The sequence below is a fragment of the Mustela putorius genome, unplaced genomic scaffold (genome assembly GCF_011764305.1).
Source record: "Mustela putorius furo isolate JIRA1106 unplaced genomic scaffold, ASM1176430v1.1 tig00000460_pilon_pilon_pilon, whole genome shotgun sequence".
Taxonomy (NCBI): Eukaryota; Metazoa; Chordata; class Mammalia; order Carnivora; family Mustelidae; genus Mustela; species Mustela putorius.
In genome coordinates this window covers 25,082,147-25,099,239 of record NW_025421389.1, presented here as the reverse complement: position 1 = coordinate 25,099,239, position 17,093 = coordinate 25,082,147, and the positions used below count along the sequence as shown (strand labels likewise).

Here is a 17,093-nt window from a genome sequence, read left to right as displayed (position 1 = left end):
TTAACTCTGAAAAGCATTATTTATTGGAAAGAAATATTAAAGGAAGTCTTCTTAATTCTGGCAAGGACAGATATGGCTCCCCTAGCCCCCAAAATATACCTCCCATCTGCACACAAATTCTTCACCCTGACTCTTGGAATCCCTAGGATTCCTCGATCGGAGGCCAGGGTCTACATCTACAATGGATACGGTTCCCAGAAGGCCCGGAAGCGACATGAAATAATGCTACCCGACAGTTTCTTATCAAGGGAGGATGGCTAAAAAGTCAACCAATTGAGGTGCGTCACTTGACAGTTTATATTAATGTCCAGTTCTTTAACAAAGCCTCATACAAGCCAGAAGGTAAGGCGTTCTTGGGTGAAATCAGACTTCCATGATATCCTGGTTCACTGAAACTAATGGATGATTCCAAGAAGTCTTTAAAATAGTAATTACACCAAGAGAAGGAATCCACACAGTCAAGACATGGCTTTCTTAGGAAGACGCAGCTATTTAATCTTAGCAAGGGCAGCTGCTCTTCTTTCTGTGTTCTGGAACAAGGCACGAATTAAAGCTCTTACTTCACTGGAAGAGAATGCAGCTGCCAAGGGCCCTTTTCCATCTGCCCACCTGCAAAATAAAAGATAAAATTCTATTTCCTCTTATGTCTCTGTATAAGCAAGATTTTAAAACTGCTTATTTATACCCAAATGCTCATTTGTCTTAAATGGAAGTAAAACAGATCCTGGCATCCTTCCCCCTCTTGATGGCTCTACCACCAAATCTCTGTAACTTTTGCTTCTCTGAGTTATTTTGGTATCAGCACAGTTAGATGAAGAGATGAGGTTAGGAAGATAACACTGTCCCCCCTTATTCTATATTCACTAAGTCTTGCTTGAACTTGAGAAATATGGCCACATCCTCATATGGTTAAATAGAATCTTGGGATCGGTAACTATTTTTAAAAATGAGCCACAGGCAACAAACTTTAACCAACAAAGGACTGGTATAAAAAATACATAGCAAACTTCCCTGAATCAACAAGGAAATCACAAACAATCCTATAGAATAAAGGGCAAAAATCATGAACAGGCATTTTACAATAGAAGAAAAACAAATGATCAATAAAAAGATGCCCAATATCATTAGAATTTAGGGAAATTTAAATTACAATGACAATGAACTACCATTTCACACTAACAAAAATTTTAGAGCCTGATAATACCAAATACCAGGGAAACTATGAAGCAATAGGATAAATAAACAACGAAATATCTGTACAACAGAATCTGATACAGCAGTGAACACAAACTACAGCTCTGCATACTCTCGTGAATTTCAAAAACAGAATATTGAACACAAGCAGCAAGTTATGGAAGACTCCATTTATAGAAAGTTCAAACACAAGCAAGACTAAACTCTATTGTTCAGGGATATGTGCAAATGTGGCAAAACTCTAAAGAAAGGAAAAGAAGTAAGTAAAATTCAAGATAGTGGCTGCCTATGGGAAGAAATGTCTGGAGAGGGGCATATAGGAGCCTTCACGGTACTGGTAATATTTTTCTTAAATTAGGTAATAAGAACACAAACATTTTACTTGTTTCCTTTAGATTGTAAATATGTTTACATATATGTAAATTTCATAATATTAAAATATTTAAATGTATACATACGTATATTTCATATATATATTTTATAATATTAAAAGATTTAAACTATATAACTGCAGGTAGTTTCCTCAGAAAAAAATTACCCAATTAGTTACCATTCTTAGGTTTAAGTGAAATCTCTAGGAGAAAAATTCTTCCTAGGGAGAAAATATGAAGCTAAGATATACCAGTACTTCTTCTCACAACAAAGTATTAATGATTATTGGGCTGCAGGAGGGTTAACAGCAGAAAGAAAATTTCTTATCTGCTGCCCTCTGGAGTCTTACCTAAAGACATTACCTACGAAGGACTTGTAAATAACAAATAAATAAATCAAATTTTATACTAAGGTAGTATAGATAGTATAGTTAGTATAGAAATCTCATTTTCCCAGTTTTAGGACAGACAGTATACACTGAGAATAGCTCAGGCACATCGGGATGACTGGTCTGATACAGTGGTGCATCCATAATGAACTAGTAAATGAACTAGTAAACCAGGCTAAAACAGGCAGACAGGTAGCTCTGAGGATGGAGATGGACCTGAAGGCCAACTCAGGGAGCTCCCTATGTAAAGTACGCATACTCATCAATAATTTACCAAGACAATAATAAAAGCACCCACAAATGTATAACTAACCCATATCTATCCTCCTCTGTGCAGCATCAGTGACCTCCGCACACCAAGTATGATACAATAAAGCATGTATTTACTGCTCACAGCAATGTTAACAGATGGTCTCTGATGTCGGGGAAAAACACCATCCACTTTATTTCAGAAAAGATGAATCTTCTCTATGTGTATGATGCTTAATCTCTAAAGCCACTGTACTCCCTGCAGAAGAACTGCTGATCGATCAAACTGTGGTTTGATGCTGAATATTCCATTCAAACAAAAGTCACTTCACTTTTAACAAATCAAAGTCAATCTTACAATGTATCTACTTGGGGCACCTGGGGGCTCCATCCTTAAGCCTCTGCCTTCAGCTCAGGTCATGATCCCAGGGTCCTGCTTCACCCTCTCCCACTCCCCCTACTTGCGTTCCCTCTCTTACTATGTCTCTTTCAGTCAAATAAATAAAACCGTAAAAAAAATTTTTTTTAAATAAAACGTATCCACTGTTGGTTAAAATGGGCAACAATTTCCACCCAGGTGTCAGAAGGTTGTCCTTCTTAAAAATGCAAGATTATTGGCACAGCCTGCCAGAATATGTTCAAGACCAAAGTAATATGAAACAAGAAGTCTTTATGTTATCAAATAGGAGAAAGTGGTAATGAGATCTACACTATTACAGATCATGCAAAGGCCCCAACTGCTGTGACTCAATATGAAACTTTCCTGAGCAAAATCAAGAAACGGAGAAGAGCACTGCTATCAATGGCACCACAAACAGACACAGAGAGAGAGAGAGAGATAACCCTCTATAAAAGGGTTATACCCACCGATCCCCAATTTCTTGCAGGCTGGCTTGTAATATCATCATCAATTCCTTAAATGGCATCCACTTTGGCACAAAGACTGGAACCTCTTCTTGGTATTTCTTGTTCTTGCTTTCTTCAGACAGAGGTGCAAATACTTGGGGTCCTTCATCCATCACTGTTTTGCATAAGGAATACAATCTATCAGCATCTTCAGTAGAGATGTCCTGGTTTTGCCAAGAGGGAACACAAAAGAAGAGAATTGGGCCAGCTTAGCCGTCAGGAAAATCTTTGGTGCATGCTGTCCAAGGGTCAGATACAGCAATTCGTTTTCCAAGTACCTAAGCACACCTTAGCAGACATGAAATATCATCGGCTCTCTGACAGTACTCCTCACGCAAGAATGACACAAAGTGTGTTTCAACAGAATGTCAATAACTTAGTATGCCTACACGAAGAAGCCCATTTCTCTGGCAGAAATGTGGCACGGCTTGCTGAAAAGCGGGGATATTTTTATAAACGAGGATTTGGCCAATCTATGCTGTAGAGACATCAGCCGGCAGAGTCCAGGCAACCTGCATCTAGGTTCACATATGTAATCCCAACGGCAAGAGTGCGCTGAAAAGTGGTATCGGCACCAGGCCGCATCTCACTTTACCAAATCATTTAGTTCACTTGCAAATTAAATAAATATATGACTTCACACTTTATAACACATCTAAGGACTACACAGTTTCCAGCCTTCTCATTCATAATTCACACTATGCTAAAGGGAGAAGCAGTAAATCCTACTTCCTTATATAAGTATAAAAGATAGAACTTAGCAAGTCTCTAGCAAAACAGAATTAAGATGGAACTGAAAAAAAAACAGTATAATGAGTTAGACGTTAAAACATGAGCAATCTCTTCTACCATCTGTGTTGACTAGAAATGAGATTTCAACATCATTTTCTTAGTAAAATGACACTCTGAGACAAGGACCGCCCTCTCAAGTCTGGCGAGCATGTAACGGCCCTTACCTCTAGAACAGTGATTCTGCCGATGATCTCAGAAATTGCTGTATTGAGTAAAGTCCCCATGGCCTTGCAGTATATATTCACCGGCAGGACATCCTGCCACACGATTCCAAGTCTCTTCAGCTGGTGTAGTACCTGTCAGAAGAGTACAGCTGCTGACCCAAAAAAGAGACGGGTGCCAACTCCATTCTGCACATTCACACTCAGCACATGGATATGGGGAAAGAGGCATCATAGGAAGGGGAGGTAAAGTCATCAAAATAACAAGCTTCTTTTGAAGATGTCACCCCAGTGATACCCCTGCCAGATGAAAAAGAGACTTATCCCAAGGATGGGAAAACCACTGCAAGATAAACCAGACGCACTGACAAATGGACAGGATTGTGGACTTACTACATTGTATGCCTGAAGCCAATATAATAGTGTGTATTAGCTTTCACTTCAATAAACAATAAATAAACAAAAACCATGTGCTCAAAATAAATAAATAAATAAATAAAAAGGCAATGACAAATCATGTAGGAGAGAGAGGGGCACTGAGGTAAAAGCTATTATTTCAGATTTCCCAAACTCAAATTTGTGGATCAAAACCTTGCTAGGACACTTATTAATAACTAGTCATGTTTATTGGATGGACAAAAAGAAAGATAGCTTCCTATTGGCTTGGTGGGATAAGGAAAGGGAAAGATTGTAAGCATGACTATAAAAGTACCCCTATCTTCCCATGGGCGTTATAGAGAATCAACTGAGCTACCTACTGTGCATTCTTTGCTGTGTAAAACACGAGGGGGAATTATCTAGTGGAAAAGTACAAATCCCACAGCTAACAGCAGCTGCCCACCTGCCGGACTGCTTTACTTGCTGCAGAGTAATTCTCTTCATCGTCCATGTTGGAAAAGTTTCTAGCACTTGACAGTCTTTCCAGAAGTTCTCCTTTCTGTGCTCTCATTTGGCCCAAAAAACACTCTGTCCCTATGGTGCAGAAATAGAAGAAAGAATTCTAAAAGTTGTTCCGTTGCCTACTAGAACTCCAGGGTGGAGGAAGAGAGACAAGCATGAATCATCCATAATTCTGCTTATTCGAAAACAACTGCTTGCCTGATGACATCATAAAGCTGCTATAAGGTTACTAGAAATAATCACTTCTAATACATTAGCCAGTCCCTCCGAACCCACTCTCCAGATAGTAAGTCTTTCCCAGTAGTCTGTCCAGGGTCAGATAAGAAATATTAGTTATTCCAAAGAAGCAGCTACTCATTTTTCTAATAGATCTATACCACCTAAGTTAGAAATCAGGAAGTAAAAAGCTAAGTGAATCATATACAGTCCCTGCTTTTCTTAGAATATCATTATAGTAAACATATTGATTTATTCCACATTTCATTTCTTTTGATTTTTAATAATGCCAAGTAAACCTAGGTAGAAGGGCAGAGAGCTATCTTGAGGTTCTGCAAAAGAACAAGCAGTGACATTAGTAAGCACTTACCGACAATGCTAACAGAATTATCACAATCCAAATCTCATTATGTGTCATTCTACTGACATGACTTTGATTTGGTGAATTCACTGCACACCAGCCATGCAGCCTGGATCTCTAATGTACATGAAATCATGTCATAAAAAGTAATATTTCCACAAAGACTGCATTCACTTTATAAAATTAAATAACTGGGAACAGTTGCAAACTAAATGCTCTCCCATTTCCAATATAGCTCAGGACCACCACCTAATCTCTAGCTGCCTCATTCATAAGTTACAAAGACACTAGGCTGAGAAGCTGCATGATCACTCTGTTTTCCTAAAATGAAGGTATCGTTACCAAGTCTCCTGAAGCCAGGTACGAGATCCACAAAGGTCGTGGTGCCATCACAAAGAATGGGGGCAAAACGCGATCTGAACTGATGCCCAAGCGTCAGCAGGTGGTGAGCAATGTACATACAGTTGTTGTGGTGAATAGCGGCCAACTGGGGCAGTTTTTGAAGATTCTCCCTAGGCCAAGAGGAGGGGGAGAAAGAGAAAGAAATCACAGGTTACCAAGGCTGAGACAAGGTCCAGTCTCATCACTCCCACCCCAGTCAGTCAGAAGGAAACTATTCTGCCCGAGTGCAGCCTGATCCTATAATCCTACCCCTGTAATTAACAGGAAAGAAGGAGCAAGGGAACCCAGATGTTGACCTGTGCTGACTCTGTATGTAAACCAAGCAGAGCTGTACCCAGTCATTCCCCTCAAACCCAACGCTGACCAGTCAGAGCAAGTAGAGACTTGCTGCCCTTCTGCCAAATTCCTTTTTCACTTAGACAATGAAGCACTAAAACTCTTCTAAATCACTAGTTTTCAAATTGGCTACAGACCAGAGCCACTTGGGAAAGTTTTAAATATACAGATGTTTAGACTTGAGTAAATAACCAATATTCTCCCAACATGATTTTTTAAATGGTTTATTGCGTTTCATTCTGAATTTTAGTAACCAAAATATTTTTGGTGGGAACATACAATTACTGGCTTTAACCCCACTTACGCCTCAGATATACAGAACCATAGAGAAATCAGACACAGTGGCACTTACTTATGGTATGTTGGCACGACATCATGGAACAAATGGAAGATATTCCTCACTGAGTAGAAAAGTTGAACAGCACTGGAGGAAAAAAAGTTTCAACAGGAATACATAAGGATACTGGCAATGAGAAAAAAAGGTCAAACTAAGTGCACATTAGTCATCAACCAAAACTACAGTTCAAGAGAACACCTGCTCTGGTCACTGCTGAAAACACCCTTAATCTAGATGGAAATATATTCTCAACCAGTATTTACTAACTAGATCGCAGTTCGAAAAACCTATATCTATTAATAATTTTCAGAATAGCAGCATTAACCCAAAGCCTCTTTCCCATTATCAATTTGCATTCTGCCAGTACCCAGAGTATCCCTTCAGTAACAAATGGAGCTAAGCCTCAAGCAAATGTCACGCTCTCACTGACACACTCTGCAAAGGGCAAGGTATCAATAAAGGCATTCACTTGGTTCTTTTAGAATCAGTCTGACTTTCAGCTTTCACCTTTTCTCTTCCTTACCCCAATGCAAGGAGATGAATCAACATTTCTAGGATAGACTCTAACCTCAAAATTTCTTGCCCTTTAAATCTGGCCTTGGAACACCTCAAGATTATTATTAAAATGCACTTAGAACATATATTAGGTTTACACAGCTTATTCCACATAAGACTATCTTAAACTGTGTACCTTGAATAAGTAACAGGAATTCCACAAATATTTAGAAAAACAAGCCACGGTTACTATATCTTGAAACACTGTTATTACTTGATTACTATTTCATTTTACTTTGGAGCACTTGTTGCTATTCAAGGTTTGGTAACGGGGAAGTGAGTCATAATGTAGTTGTGTTTCTGCTTGTCCTATTTAAAACTATTTCTTTTGGAGGAAAGAATGCATATAGATATGCAGTATAAAAACTACTGTTCAGTGTTCTGTTATCAAAAAATTGAGGAAATAATGCCTTGCCTCTCTAACTTCTGGTCTAGTATGTTTCAGGTGAAATAAGAGTTACCCCTAAATTTACTTTGCCAAAGGAATATATATATTATATATATTTTTTTTTTCTTTAAGGAATATATACTTTTCTACATGTTTGTTCTTCCTCCTTATATTTAAAACTAGATGGGCTTATGAACACAACAATTCCCTGAAGTCATGGAAGTATCTTAGTAAACATGTTCTTTCTAGAGCAGAATAAAATAAAAGGGTTTGTTTGCACGGGGAGATAAAAACAAAAACTCTGGAAGCCAACCTGAGAGGCAATGTAGTTGAGTCAGGCCCTAACTGGGAAAGTTCTTTCCTGTGAGGACAAGAAGTAAAGAACCGCTACCCACAGACTCAAACTAAAGGGGCTTTTGTCAGTCGACTCTACAGCCTGGGCTCCAGCCTGGCATCTTCTCCTCAATTTTGTCTAGGAGTAGGAGAGGAGCTCATGAAGCAGAGAGGTTGAGAACAAAATGTGGACTAGAGCCGGAGGTACCCTGAATACAGGATAGATTAAGAGAAATCATTATCTTGAAATGATAAAATCCAATCTTCAGAACATTCTATGCTTTTCCTTCTACCTTTGGCCTTCCAACCAACCATTACTGCGTCAAAAACAAAAATGTAAAATAATTATAATTAGGGACTGGATTTCAAAACGTAAAATGAATGCTAAGCTAAAAGGCCAGGGCAGGCTGCAGCAGATGGTGTAACAACCACTATTACCACGGCCACCAGTAATAAAATGAATACTGGAGTACTGATCATTGTCCCGGAAGTATTCTAAGTTCTTTACAAGTGCTTCTTCATATAACATCATTCAACCCCTATAAAAAGTAGAAATTAAACAAAAATTAAAAGAGCTTTTTGTAAAAAAGTGATTAACGTATTTAATGTCAAAGAAACTCCATTCGTTCATCCATACACATGCTTCCATTTCTAATATATGCTCTGAGAAGTACATGTTATTGCAGATAAAAGTGAATTATCGATATAGATCTATCTGCTACATTGTTTCTCTAGGGAAAAAAAATACTAACTAATGGGATAAGAAAACCCAAAGAATTCCACTAATTTTCTCAATAAATGTCCTAGTTTAGATGTGCATATCACCACGTCACTGCCATTTTCAGAACTCTTACCACTGATCACTGCTGGTTATTGCCTCTAGTAAAGTCTGATAGGCAAGTTCCATTAACTGCTTCACAGATTCACTGATGCGGCACGTGGGCAAAGAGAAGGAATGTTGGTCCAATGTATTTTCAGGCTCTAAATTCACCACCTCGTTGTACTGAGTTGTGGACATTTTCTGTACTTCTGGCTTCTCATCCTCCTCAGGACGGGGCAAGTCCGGCACACTTACCTTAGAATCAGGAGTAATCTAAGATTCAAACATAAAACAGAGGAGATGTATTGTCCTCAGAATAATTCAAATGCAAGCTGACAGGAGTTAAGATACTGGTGGACGTGCATGATGATCAAGTTTTGGCTCTACAGTGTAATCAAAAGATTTGAATAAATATGAAAATTATTTTGACAACTGCTTGATCTTGGGTGAGAGCATATCCTAAGAAACCAAGAATCCCCTTTACTGTACCATTCTTCCATTTCTTCTTTGTACTCTTCATATTGTTGGAAAGAGCAAAGCTATAAAACTGGCCCAAGATTTCAGGCAAATGAAAGGACCTTCAAAAATCATCTTTCTCAGACTAGACACCTAATTACTGAAGACCAGTCTAGTTTTGTGTTCTGTTGTCATTAAATTATTCACCATCAGTAAGATGTATTGGCTTAGTCTAAGAAATAACCCATTCAGGTTACCTCTACTAAACAAAACAGAACTTCCAAACTAAAACCAAAAAAGCTTTCCTAACATTTATACAGAATGAAAACTCCAGGGCACCTGGGTGGCTCAGTCAGTTAACTGTCTGCCTTCGGCTCAGGTCATGATCTCAGGGTCCTGGGATCAGGCCCCACATCGGGCTCCCTGCTCAGCAGGAAGCCTGCTTCTCCCTCTCTTTCTGCCTGACACTTGCCCTGCTTGTGCATGTGTCACACTCTCTCCCTTTGGCAAATAAATAAATACATACATACATAAAATCTTTAAAAAAAGAAAGAAAAGAAAAGAAAATTCCTACACTTATCAAAACCTACTGAAAGAACACTAGGCTGCTAGCCTGGAAACATCAGTGATATTTACCTTGACTTTTAACAAAGTCATTTAACCTCTCTGGACCTCAATTTTCTCATCGTAAAATGAAGAAACTGTGCTACAGTAATGCTCTTCAAACCTTGTTTTCCCAAGATGCCAGAGGGGCCGAAAACCAAAGCAACCAAGCAGGCGGAGCAGCAGGTCTGCTCTGTACATGCTGACCTTCTCCACAAGCCGCTAAGAGAAAAAGCTCCAGGTCTAATAAAAATGTTTATGTCACCAAATTTGCCTTCCTGATCTACAAAATAATATAATAATACCCATTTCAAAGGGCTATTAAGGAGTTTAAATGAGAATATAAATGTCTGGGAGCTGGCAGTCAAATTTATGGCAAAGATAGAGAGAAGAAAAAATGTAATTAGAGAGATGATTAAAAAAACACTAATGTCTGTCTGAAAAATAGTGGGCCCAAAATACACACGACCCAGTGAAGTGACTTCTTGGGGAAGCTGAAGGAACCACGATGGAAGAATATAAGATGTGGACAGTTAAAATGTCAAAACAACAAAAAGTAGTTTTAGATCTTTTGGGAAAAGAGTGGGTATATAACGGGAATTGTTTAGAGAGAATTTAGATGAAAACCATTAAAGGCAATTAAATTGAAAATGGCTTTCAGAAAAAGGAAACGGAGCTTTTCAAAGTTGAGCAGTTTAGAAGATCTAACCCGGGGCTTAAACGCCAAGAGAAAGAACCAGGATTGAATCTAGAGCAGTGGTTCTCAATTAGGGACAATTTTGCCCTCTGGGGGACATGTGACAATGTCTGGAAACATATTTGGTTGTCACAACTGGGAGAGGTGCTACTGGCATCTGGTAGGTAAAGATCAGGGATACAACTAAGCATCTTGCAAAAGGGCCGCAAACAACAAAGAACTACCTGGTCCCAAATGTCCACAGTGCCACTACTGAGAAACCCTGACCTAGTGCAAGCTACTGTTGGGATTTGAGCTCTTGAGGAAAATACAGTCTTAAAAAATGTCAGAGCTAGCTGAGTAGGGAGCTCAGAGATTACCTAGTTCCATTCTGTCACATTACAGAAAGAAAAATGAGGTCCAGCAAGGTTAAAGATTTAGCCCAGGGTCACAGAGCAATTCAGTAACGATCCTATTTATATCAAGAAGTTATGGGACAGGAAAGTGAGAAATACATTAATTCATTTACCAAATGTTTACTCAGTACTAAGTTTACAGTATTATGTAAAGGTATTTTCTTGGTGCTGGAGATAGAACAGTAGTCAAAAGGGTGGCGGGGCGGAGCGGGGGGGAAGCCCCACATGGAGTTTATTCTCTAAAGAGAAAGAAACAATAAGTAATTCATTGGGTATGTTTGTTGATAATAAGAAATTTGAAGAAAAATAAAGCAAGGAGAAAACAGTACAGGATTGGGGGAGGTCACAATTTTAAAAGGAGTTGCCAGAAAAGGGAACAAGTCACCCAGGTATCTGTAGTAAAAATGTACCAAGCAGAGGGGACAAGAGACTCAAAGGTTCTGCAACCAGGTGTGCCGAGCAAATTCGGAGAACAGCAATGAGGCCAGCACGTCTGCAGCCTGTAGCTGAAGAATGTAATAGCAGAGCGGGTCAGAGAGGGAATGGCAGGACAAATCCTATAAGGCTTTACAGGCTACAGTCAGGCTACTGGGTCTTTTTCTAAACGGATTTTGTGCAGGAGAATTACATAATCAAGGAGTATTTATGTAAAAATAAATAAAACCCCACAGCACAGCTGCTGGCACTGAGTGGCCTATAGCTCCTTAATAATCCAAAATACCTCAAAATGTTTTAAAATCTGTGCATCTCAAAGGGCTAATGAACTGTTTTGCTGGGTGGACACTGTAACAGGGGACCCCCAAGAAAAAGGGAGGATCGCAAAAGAAGGGAGAGAAGGAAGAAAAGCCTAGTCCCTATCACTGTGACAGGAGAAAAAATGGCTGAGGAATTTTCTATTCAGGGACTACCTTCGTCTGTTTTACTTTAATTTAAGTAACACCTTACATTTACCAGATATTTTATATACACAAAACAAAACAAAACAAACAACCCAGAAAAGAAAATACACAGACTTACCTAAGGTCAAAGGAGTAAATTACCTTTCATGCAAATTAAAGAGCCCACTGACTTTGCAGATAATTGCTGAAAGCCTACAATGATTATCTTTTTTGTTTTATTACTTTGACTACAAAACTAGTGCCTCTGTTAGCCAAAGACATGAACTCAACACTTTCACAACACGGTATAATCTCTGGACATAACAAAACCCAATCAGGGCACCTGGACGGTTCAGGTCATGATCCTGGGGTCCTGGGATCTAGTCCCACATAAGGCTCCCTGCTTCTTCAGGAGCCTGCTTCTCCCTCTGCCTCTCTCATGAATAAATAAATAGTCTTTAAAAAAAAAAAAATTGCAGGGGTGCCTGGGTGGCTCAGTTCGTTGGGCGGCTGCCTTTGTCTCGGGTGATGGTCCTGGCGTCCTAGGATCAGGTCCCACATAGGGCTCTCTACTCGGTGGGGAGTCTGCTCCTCCAGCTGACCTCTTTCCTCTCATGCCCTCTCTCATGCTCCCCTCTTTCTCAAAAAAAATAAATAAAATCTTTTTTCAAATAATTAATTCATTAATTCATTAATTTAAAAAAATTACACCTGTCCCAAAATTGTGTACCAAAAACGCAAGTAATAAAATCGAGAAAAATCTACATAGGTTGATATATGGTCTAATTTCAACAACAGGGATCTCTTATATTTACATGGGCTTTTCAATGTCCACAACGCTTTCATGTACACTATCTCATCTGGGCCCCACAGGTATCCTAGAAAAGACGCAGATATCAGGACCACTTGAAAGATGAGAGAACTAACTACTGGAAGATGAATAACCTCCCAGTGCCTCAGCAACTGTCATGCTCTTTCACTCTACTAAATGTGTCTCAAAACTGCATGCCCCTTCCTAAATACAACAGAACACAAGATAACTCCCAGCACCTTCACAGTGTTGTGAATTTCAGAGGTCATTAGGTTTCTGGCTGCCACAATCACATCCTGACATTTCTTGTTAGCAAAATGAGAATTGATGTTACGGGCGTATTTCAGCAAATCAGTAGTATCTCCTTTTAAAAACCTCATCTCCTTGAGGGCATTTTCAAATTCTTCAGTAGACTGTATGATCTGAGAAAGAAAGAGAAATGGGAAAAAGGAAAAAAAAAAAAGAATTACATACACACAGTCTATTCCAGTATTAAAATTTCAAATCCAATGTAGAAAATATAACAAGAACCAGCTGGTCATTTAAGTTTTACAGCAAACCAGCAGCTTGAAGGTATACATATATTAGACATTCTTTCAGCCCTAAGTTAATTAGGAATAGTACCTTCAATATAAACTTCTGATCTACTGAGTAAAAGTGGGACGAGCTCTAAAATAAATACACTTATTTTTCAAGGAAATACATTTCCTTATTTCAAGGAAATGTTAAAAAAAAAAAAAAAAGCAAAAAAAGTAAAATGTCATATAGTAACTACTATGGTTGATGAGTATAAAAGAACAATGGTTTTTCAAAAGGTAGCTCACTCACAAAAATATACTTAGAAAGTAAACAATCTTCCCAATAAAAAGGTAGAAAGCAAGGAGAGAAATGAAGTAACAGCGAATTTGCTTCCACTCCCTATTAATAATTTCCTTAAAGATGTCACTACACAGCAAAAGGTCTCCCAGGAAAAACAAGACACTGAGAGGCACCTACAGTCTCGTATAACCTTCTGTGGCATGTCTGCACTCACCTCCTCATACTGCTGTAACTTGCTGCTGTTAGTTGGGATAGAATAAACCAAACAGTTTTTAATGAGGCACTCGGACAAGTCCTCCCAGACCACGTCACCAAGCATCTCAGCCAATACGATCTTAGGTGTTTTTTCATTTTCTAGGTCAGTATCAAGAGGTAAATCTGAATCAAAAGAAAAACTTTTAAAAACAAGAAGCCATTCACAGTTCAGATTATGCGCAAGTTCCCTAGTTTTCTAGAATTCTTTCATTTTAGGATGGGGAAGAACACAGCACAGACAATTCTACAGTTATCTCAAGTACTTGCGTGGGACAAAGCATGACATACAATGATTACTTTATTTTCAGTGCTCAGCTGAAGAGTCTGCACTGTATTACTGCCTGCACTCTACAACAATGAAGTATTAAGCCATCTACATTATGCAGTAATCATCTACTGCTAATCTACTGATCTGATTATATGACAAGCACTCAAGTTCTGTATGCCAAGTTGAAACTCATTTAGAATTAAATCCCAGTTCTTTAATAATGAATAAACATCCTCTGTCATCTCTGCCTAGGATCTGCATGTTTATCCTAAGTAAAATATCAATAAACATCTTATATTACAGTGTAATACCTAACCTGGCAAACGAAATACTTCAATGCTTCTTTGCAATATATAGTAAGGTGGGGTTTTTTTTCCCCCAGCACATTTTAAGGGAGGAGAGGGACAAGCAGACTCCCCACTGAGCAGAAACTCCCCCCAACCCCCACTAACCTGGGACTCAATCCCAGGAACCTGGGATCATGACCCAAACTGAAGGCAGACACATCACCAACTGGGCCATTTAGGGGCCCCAAGAGACAAGCTATTTTTAACGTAGTTCGCATTCGCCAAGGAAGACCTTAGGGTATGAGAACCTTGAAAGAAAGTGAAGCATATTATCTCAGAGCCTTGAGAACTTTACAATGTCTAAAGTCTACACCTCCACAGCCACTGGCCACATTTTGCTGCTGAGCACTGAGGAACTGAATTTTTTAAATTTTTAATCGATTTCAATTTCAGTTTAAAAATGGAGCCTGGGTGGCTCAGTCAGTTAAGCATCTGACTCTAGATTTCTGCTCAGGTCACAATCTCGGGTTGTGAGATGGAGCCCTGCATCTCTCTCCCTCTGCCCCTTACCCAGCTTGCATGCTCTCTCTCTAAACAAACAAATTAAAAATAAATAAACAAAATCTTTTTTTTAAAAAATGGAAGCAGGGGCGCCTGGGTGGCTCAGTGGGTTAAGCCTCTGCCTTCAGCTCAGGTCATGATCCCAGGGTCCTGGGATCGAGCCCCACATTAGGCTCTCTGCTCAGCAGGGAGCCTGCCTCCCCCTCCCTCTCTGCCTGCCTCTCTGCCTACTTGTGATCTCTGTCTGTCAAATAAATAAATAAATAATCTTAAATTTTAAAAAAAAATCATAAAAAAAATGGAAGCAAAAGTGTGTGATTATAGAGGTAGCATAAAGCAGCTGTGGTGCTAGAACAGTCCGTATCCTGATTAAGGTGGTAACTACAGGAATCTATGTGTGGTGAAACTACACAGAACTACATACTACACACACACACAGGAGTGCAGGTGAAATCGGAGTAAGCTCTGTGAATTGGACCATCGTCAGTTTGGTGGGTTTGATATTGTGCTATAGGTACACGAGATGTTAACACTAAGGAAAATGGCAGAAGAGTACATGGGACCACTGTACATTCTTTGAATAAAACTCTCAGAGTAAAAAAAAAAAAAAAAAAAAAAAAAAAGGAAGTAGTATAGTTTTCTGTTAAGGACAGCTTCGTTGTTTCAATAAGACTGCAACTGTCACTTGAACAACTGTACCATGTAGACAGTTACATTGTCTTTACTGCTCGTGGCTGGCACACACATCATTTTTCCAGAACAGCACACGAACACATCACCAATCCCGTCTGTGTAAACAGATTCATTCCATTCGAATTATTTTTTTCCTATGCACCAATGTAACACTATAATGCATTTATTTAAATATTTATGCATACAGCACAAGCGACAATGGTACCTATATAAACTGTAAATGGCAATTAAATAGAAATATTTATCTTATTAATCATGGTAGAATTATTTTTCGAAGTTTAAGAAAAATAACTACGGACAAGGTATACTACCGATGCAGAATTAAGTGAAGATGCAAAAGCAAGTAGAATCATGGGAACAGGAAAGGAAAAAAAGAGAGACTGGAAGAAAATATGCCACAAATATCACAATAAATGGCAGCTTCAATTTACTAACACAGAGCGAAACAAAAAACCTGTCCTTTTTTTTTAAGATAATAAGGTAAACAATATTAAGAGACATTTTCGGCTAATATCAAACATTTCACCATACTACAAAAAAGTACTCTATTTATTTTAGTTTTTTATTAAGAAAGGGTACTGAGTTTTGTCATATTTTCCATATCTAATGATGTAACCCCTCTTAATATGCTGACATAATAAACTGGTTGATAGCTTTCTTATGCTAAACACCTCTGTACTCCTGGAATAAACAATGTCTCCTTTTTAAAGGTACTGTTGAATTTAATTTACATATTTTGTAAATGTTTCCATTTATAAGCCAAAGGTAAAATCAGTCAACAATTGTCTTTCCTGTGTGTAAACTATCATTATTACATTTTGGCATTAAGTTTATTCTGTTTGGGTTTTTTTGAGATTTGATTTATTTATTTGAGAGAGAGCATGAGTGGGAGGGTCGGGGGGAGAGGGCAGAGGGAGAGGGAGAAGCAGGGTCCCTCAATGAGCAGCGAGCCCAATGCAGGACTCAATCTCAGGACTCTGGGATCACGACCTGAGTGGAAGACAGACGCGAAAGTGACTGAGCCACCCAGGCACCCCTATGCTGGTTTTTAAAAACTTAAGCAGAAAATACTCATCTTTGTTTCTAATGACCAAAAGAGTTTAACACAGAATTATCTACAAACTGAAATAGACACCGAATTTAGCTATAAACTTTCTATGCCTAATGGTGGGCTTCTTAGTGGCAAGTCTTTAACAACCTTTCAAATTTCTTCTATGATTATTTGTTTGCTCAGAGTTTCTGCTCCTTGGTAAAAATCTGTAATTGATACTTTCTAGAAAACCATTCATGGGAAAAGCTATGTTGAAGCCTTAAACCCCCAATGTGACTGCATTTGGAGACAGGACCTGGCCTTTAAAAAAGCAATTAAGGTTAAATGAGGTCATTAGGGAGGGGCTCTCTAATCCAGTGTGACTAAGTGTCCTTATAAGAAGAGAAAGAGATACCAAGGATGCACTCTAATAGAGGAGAGACCAGTGTGAAGGCTGTCTGCAAGGCAAGGAGAGAGGGCTCAGGAGAAACCAAATCGGCTAATACCCTCATCTTGCACTCCCGGCCTCCAAAACTGTGAGAAAGTTGGTTTCTGTTAAGTCACACAGCCTATGGCATTTTGTTATGGCGGCCCCAGCAAACCAATACAATATTCATATAAGGGACTGCT

At 38.9% G+C, this 17,093-nt stretch overlaps 1 protein-coding gene across 1 annotated transcript in view; it reads right to left on the bottom strand.

The window, feature by feature from the left end:
* ZW10 (zw10 kinetochore protein) overlaps positions 1-17,093 on the bottom strand; it is a 32,021-nt gene continuing 14,928 nt past the window's right edge. Inside the window, exons 8-16 of the mRNA XM_004749857.3 lie at positions 13,584-13,747; positions 12,790-12,972; positions 8,745-8,983; positions 6,630-6,701; positions 5,882-6,051; positions 4,904-5,034; positions 4,066-4,197; positions 3,071-3,273; positions 1-609 (exon numbers count right to left, since the gene is read on the bottom strand). Coding sequence (XP_004749914.1) covers positions 489-609; positions 3,071-3,273; positions 4,066-4,197; positions 4,904-5,034; positions 5,882-6,051; positions 6,630-6,701; positions 8,745-8,983; positions 12,790-12,972; positions 13,584-13,747 — 1,415 coding nt within the window. The 3' untranslated portion in view covers positions 1-488. The remainder of the gene's footprint in view (positions 610-3,070; positions 3,274-4,065; positions 4,198-4,903; positions 5,035-5,881; positions 6,052-6,629; positions 6,702-8,744; positions 8,984-12,789; positions 12,973-13,583; positions 13,748-17,093) is intronic.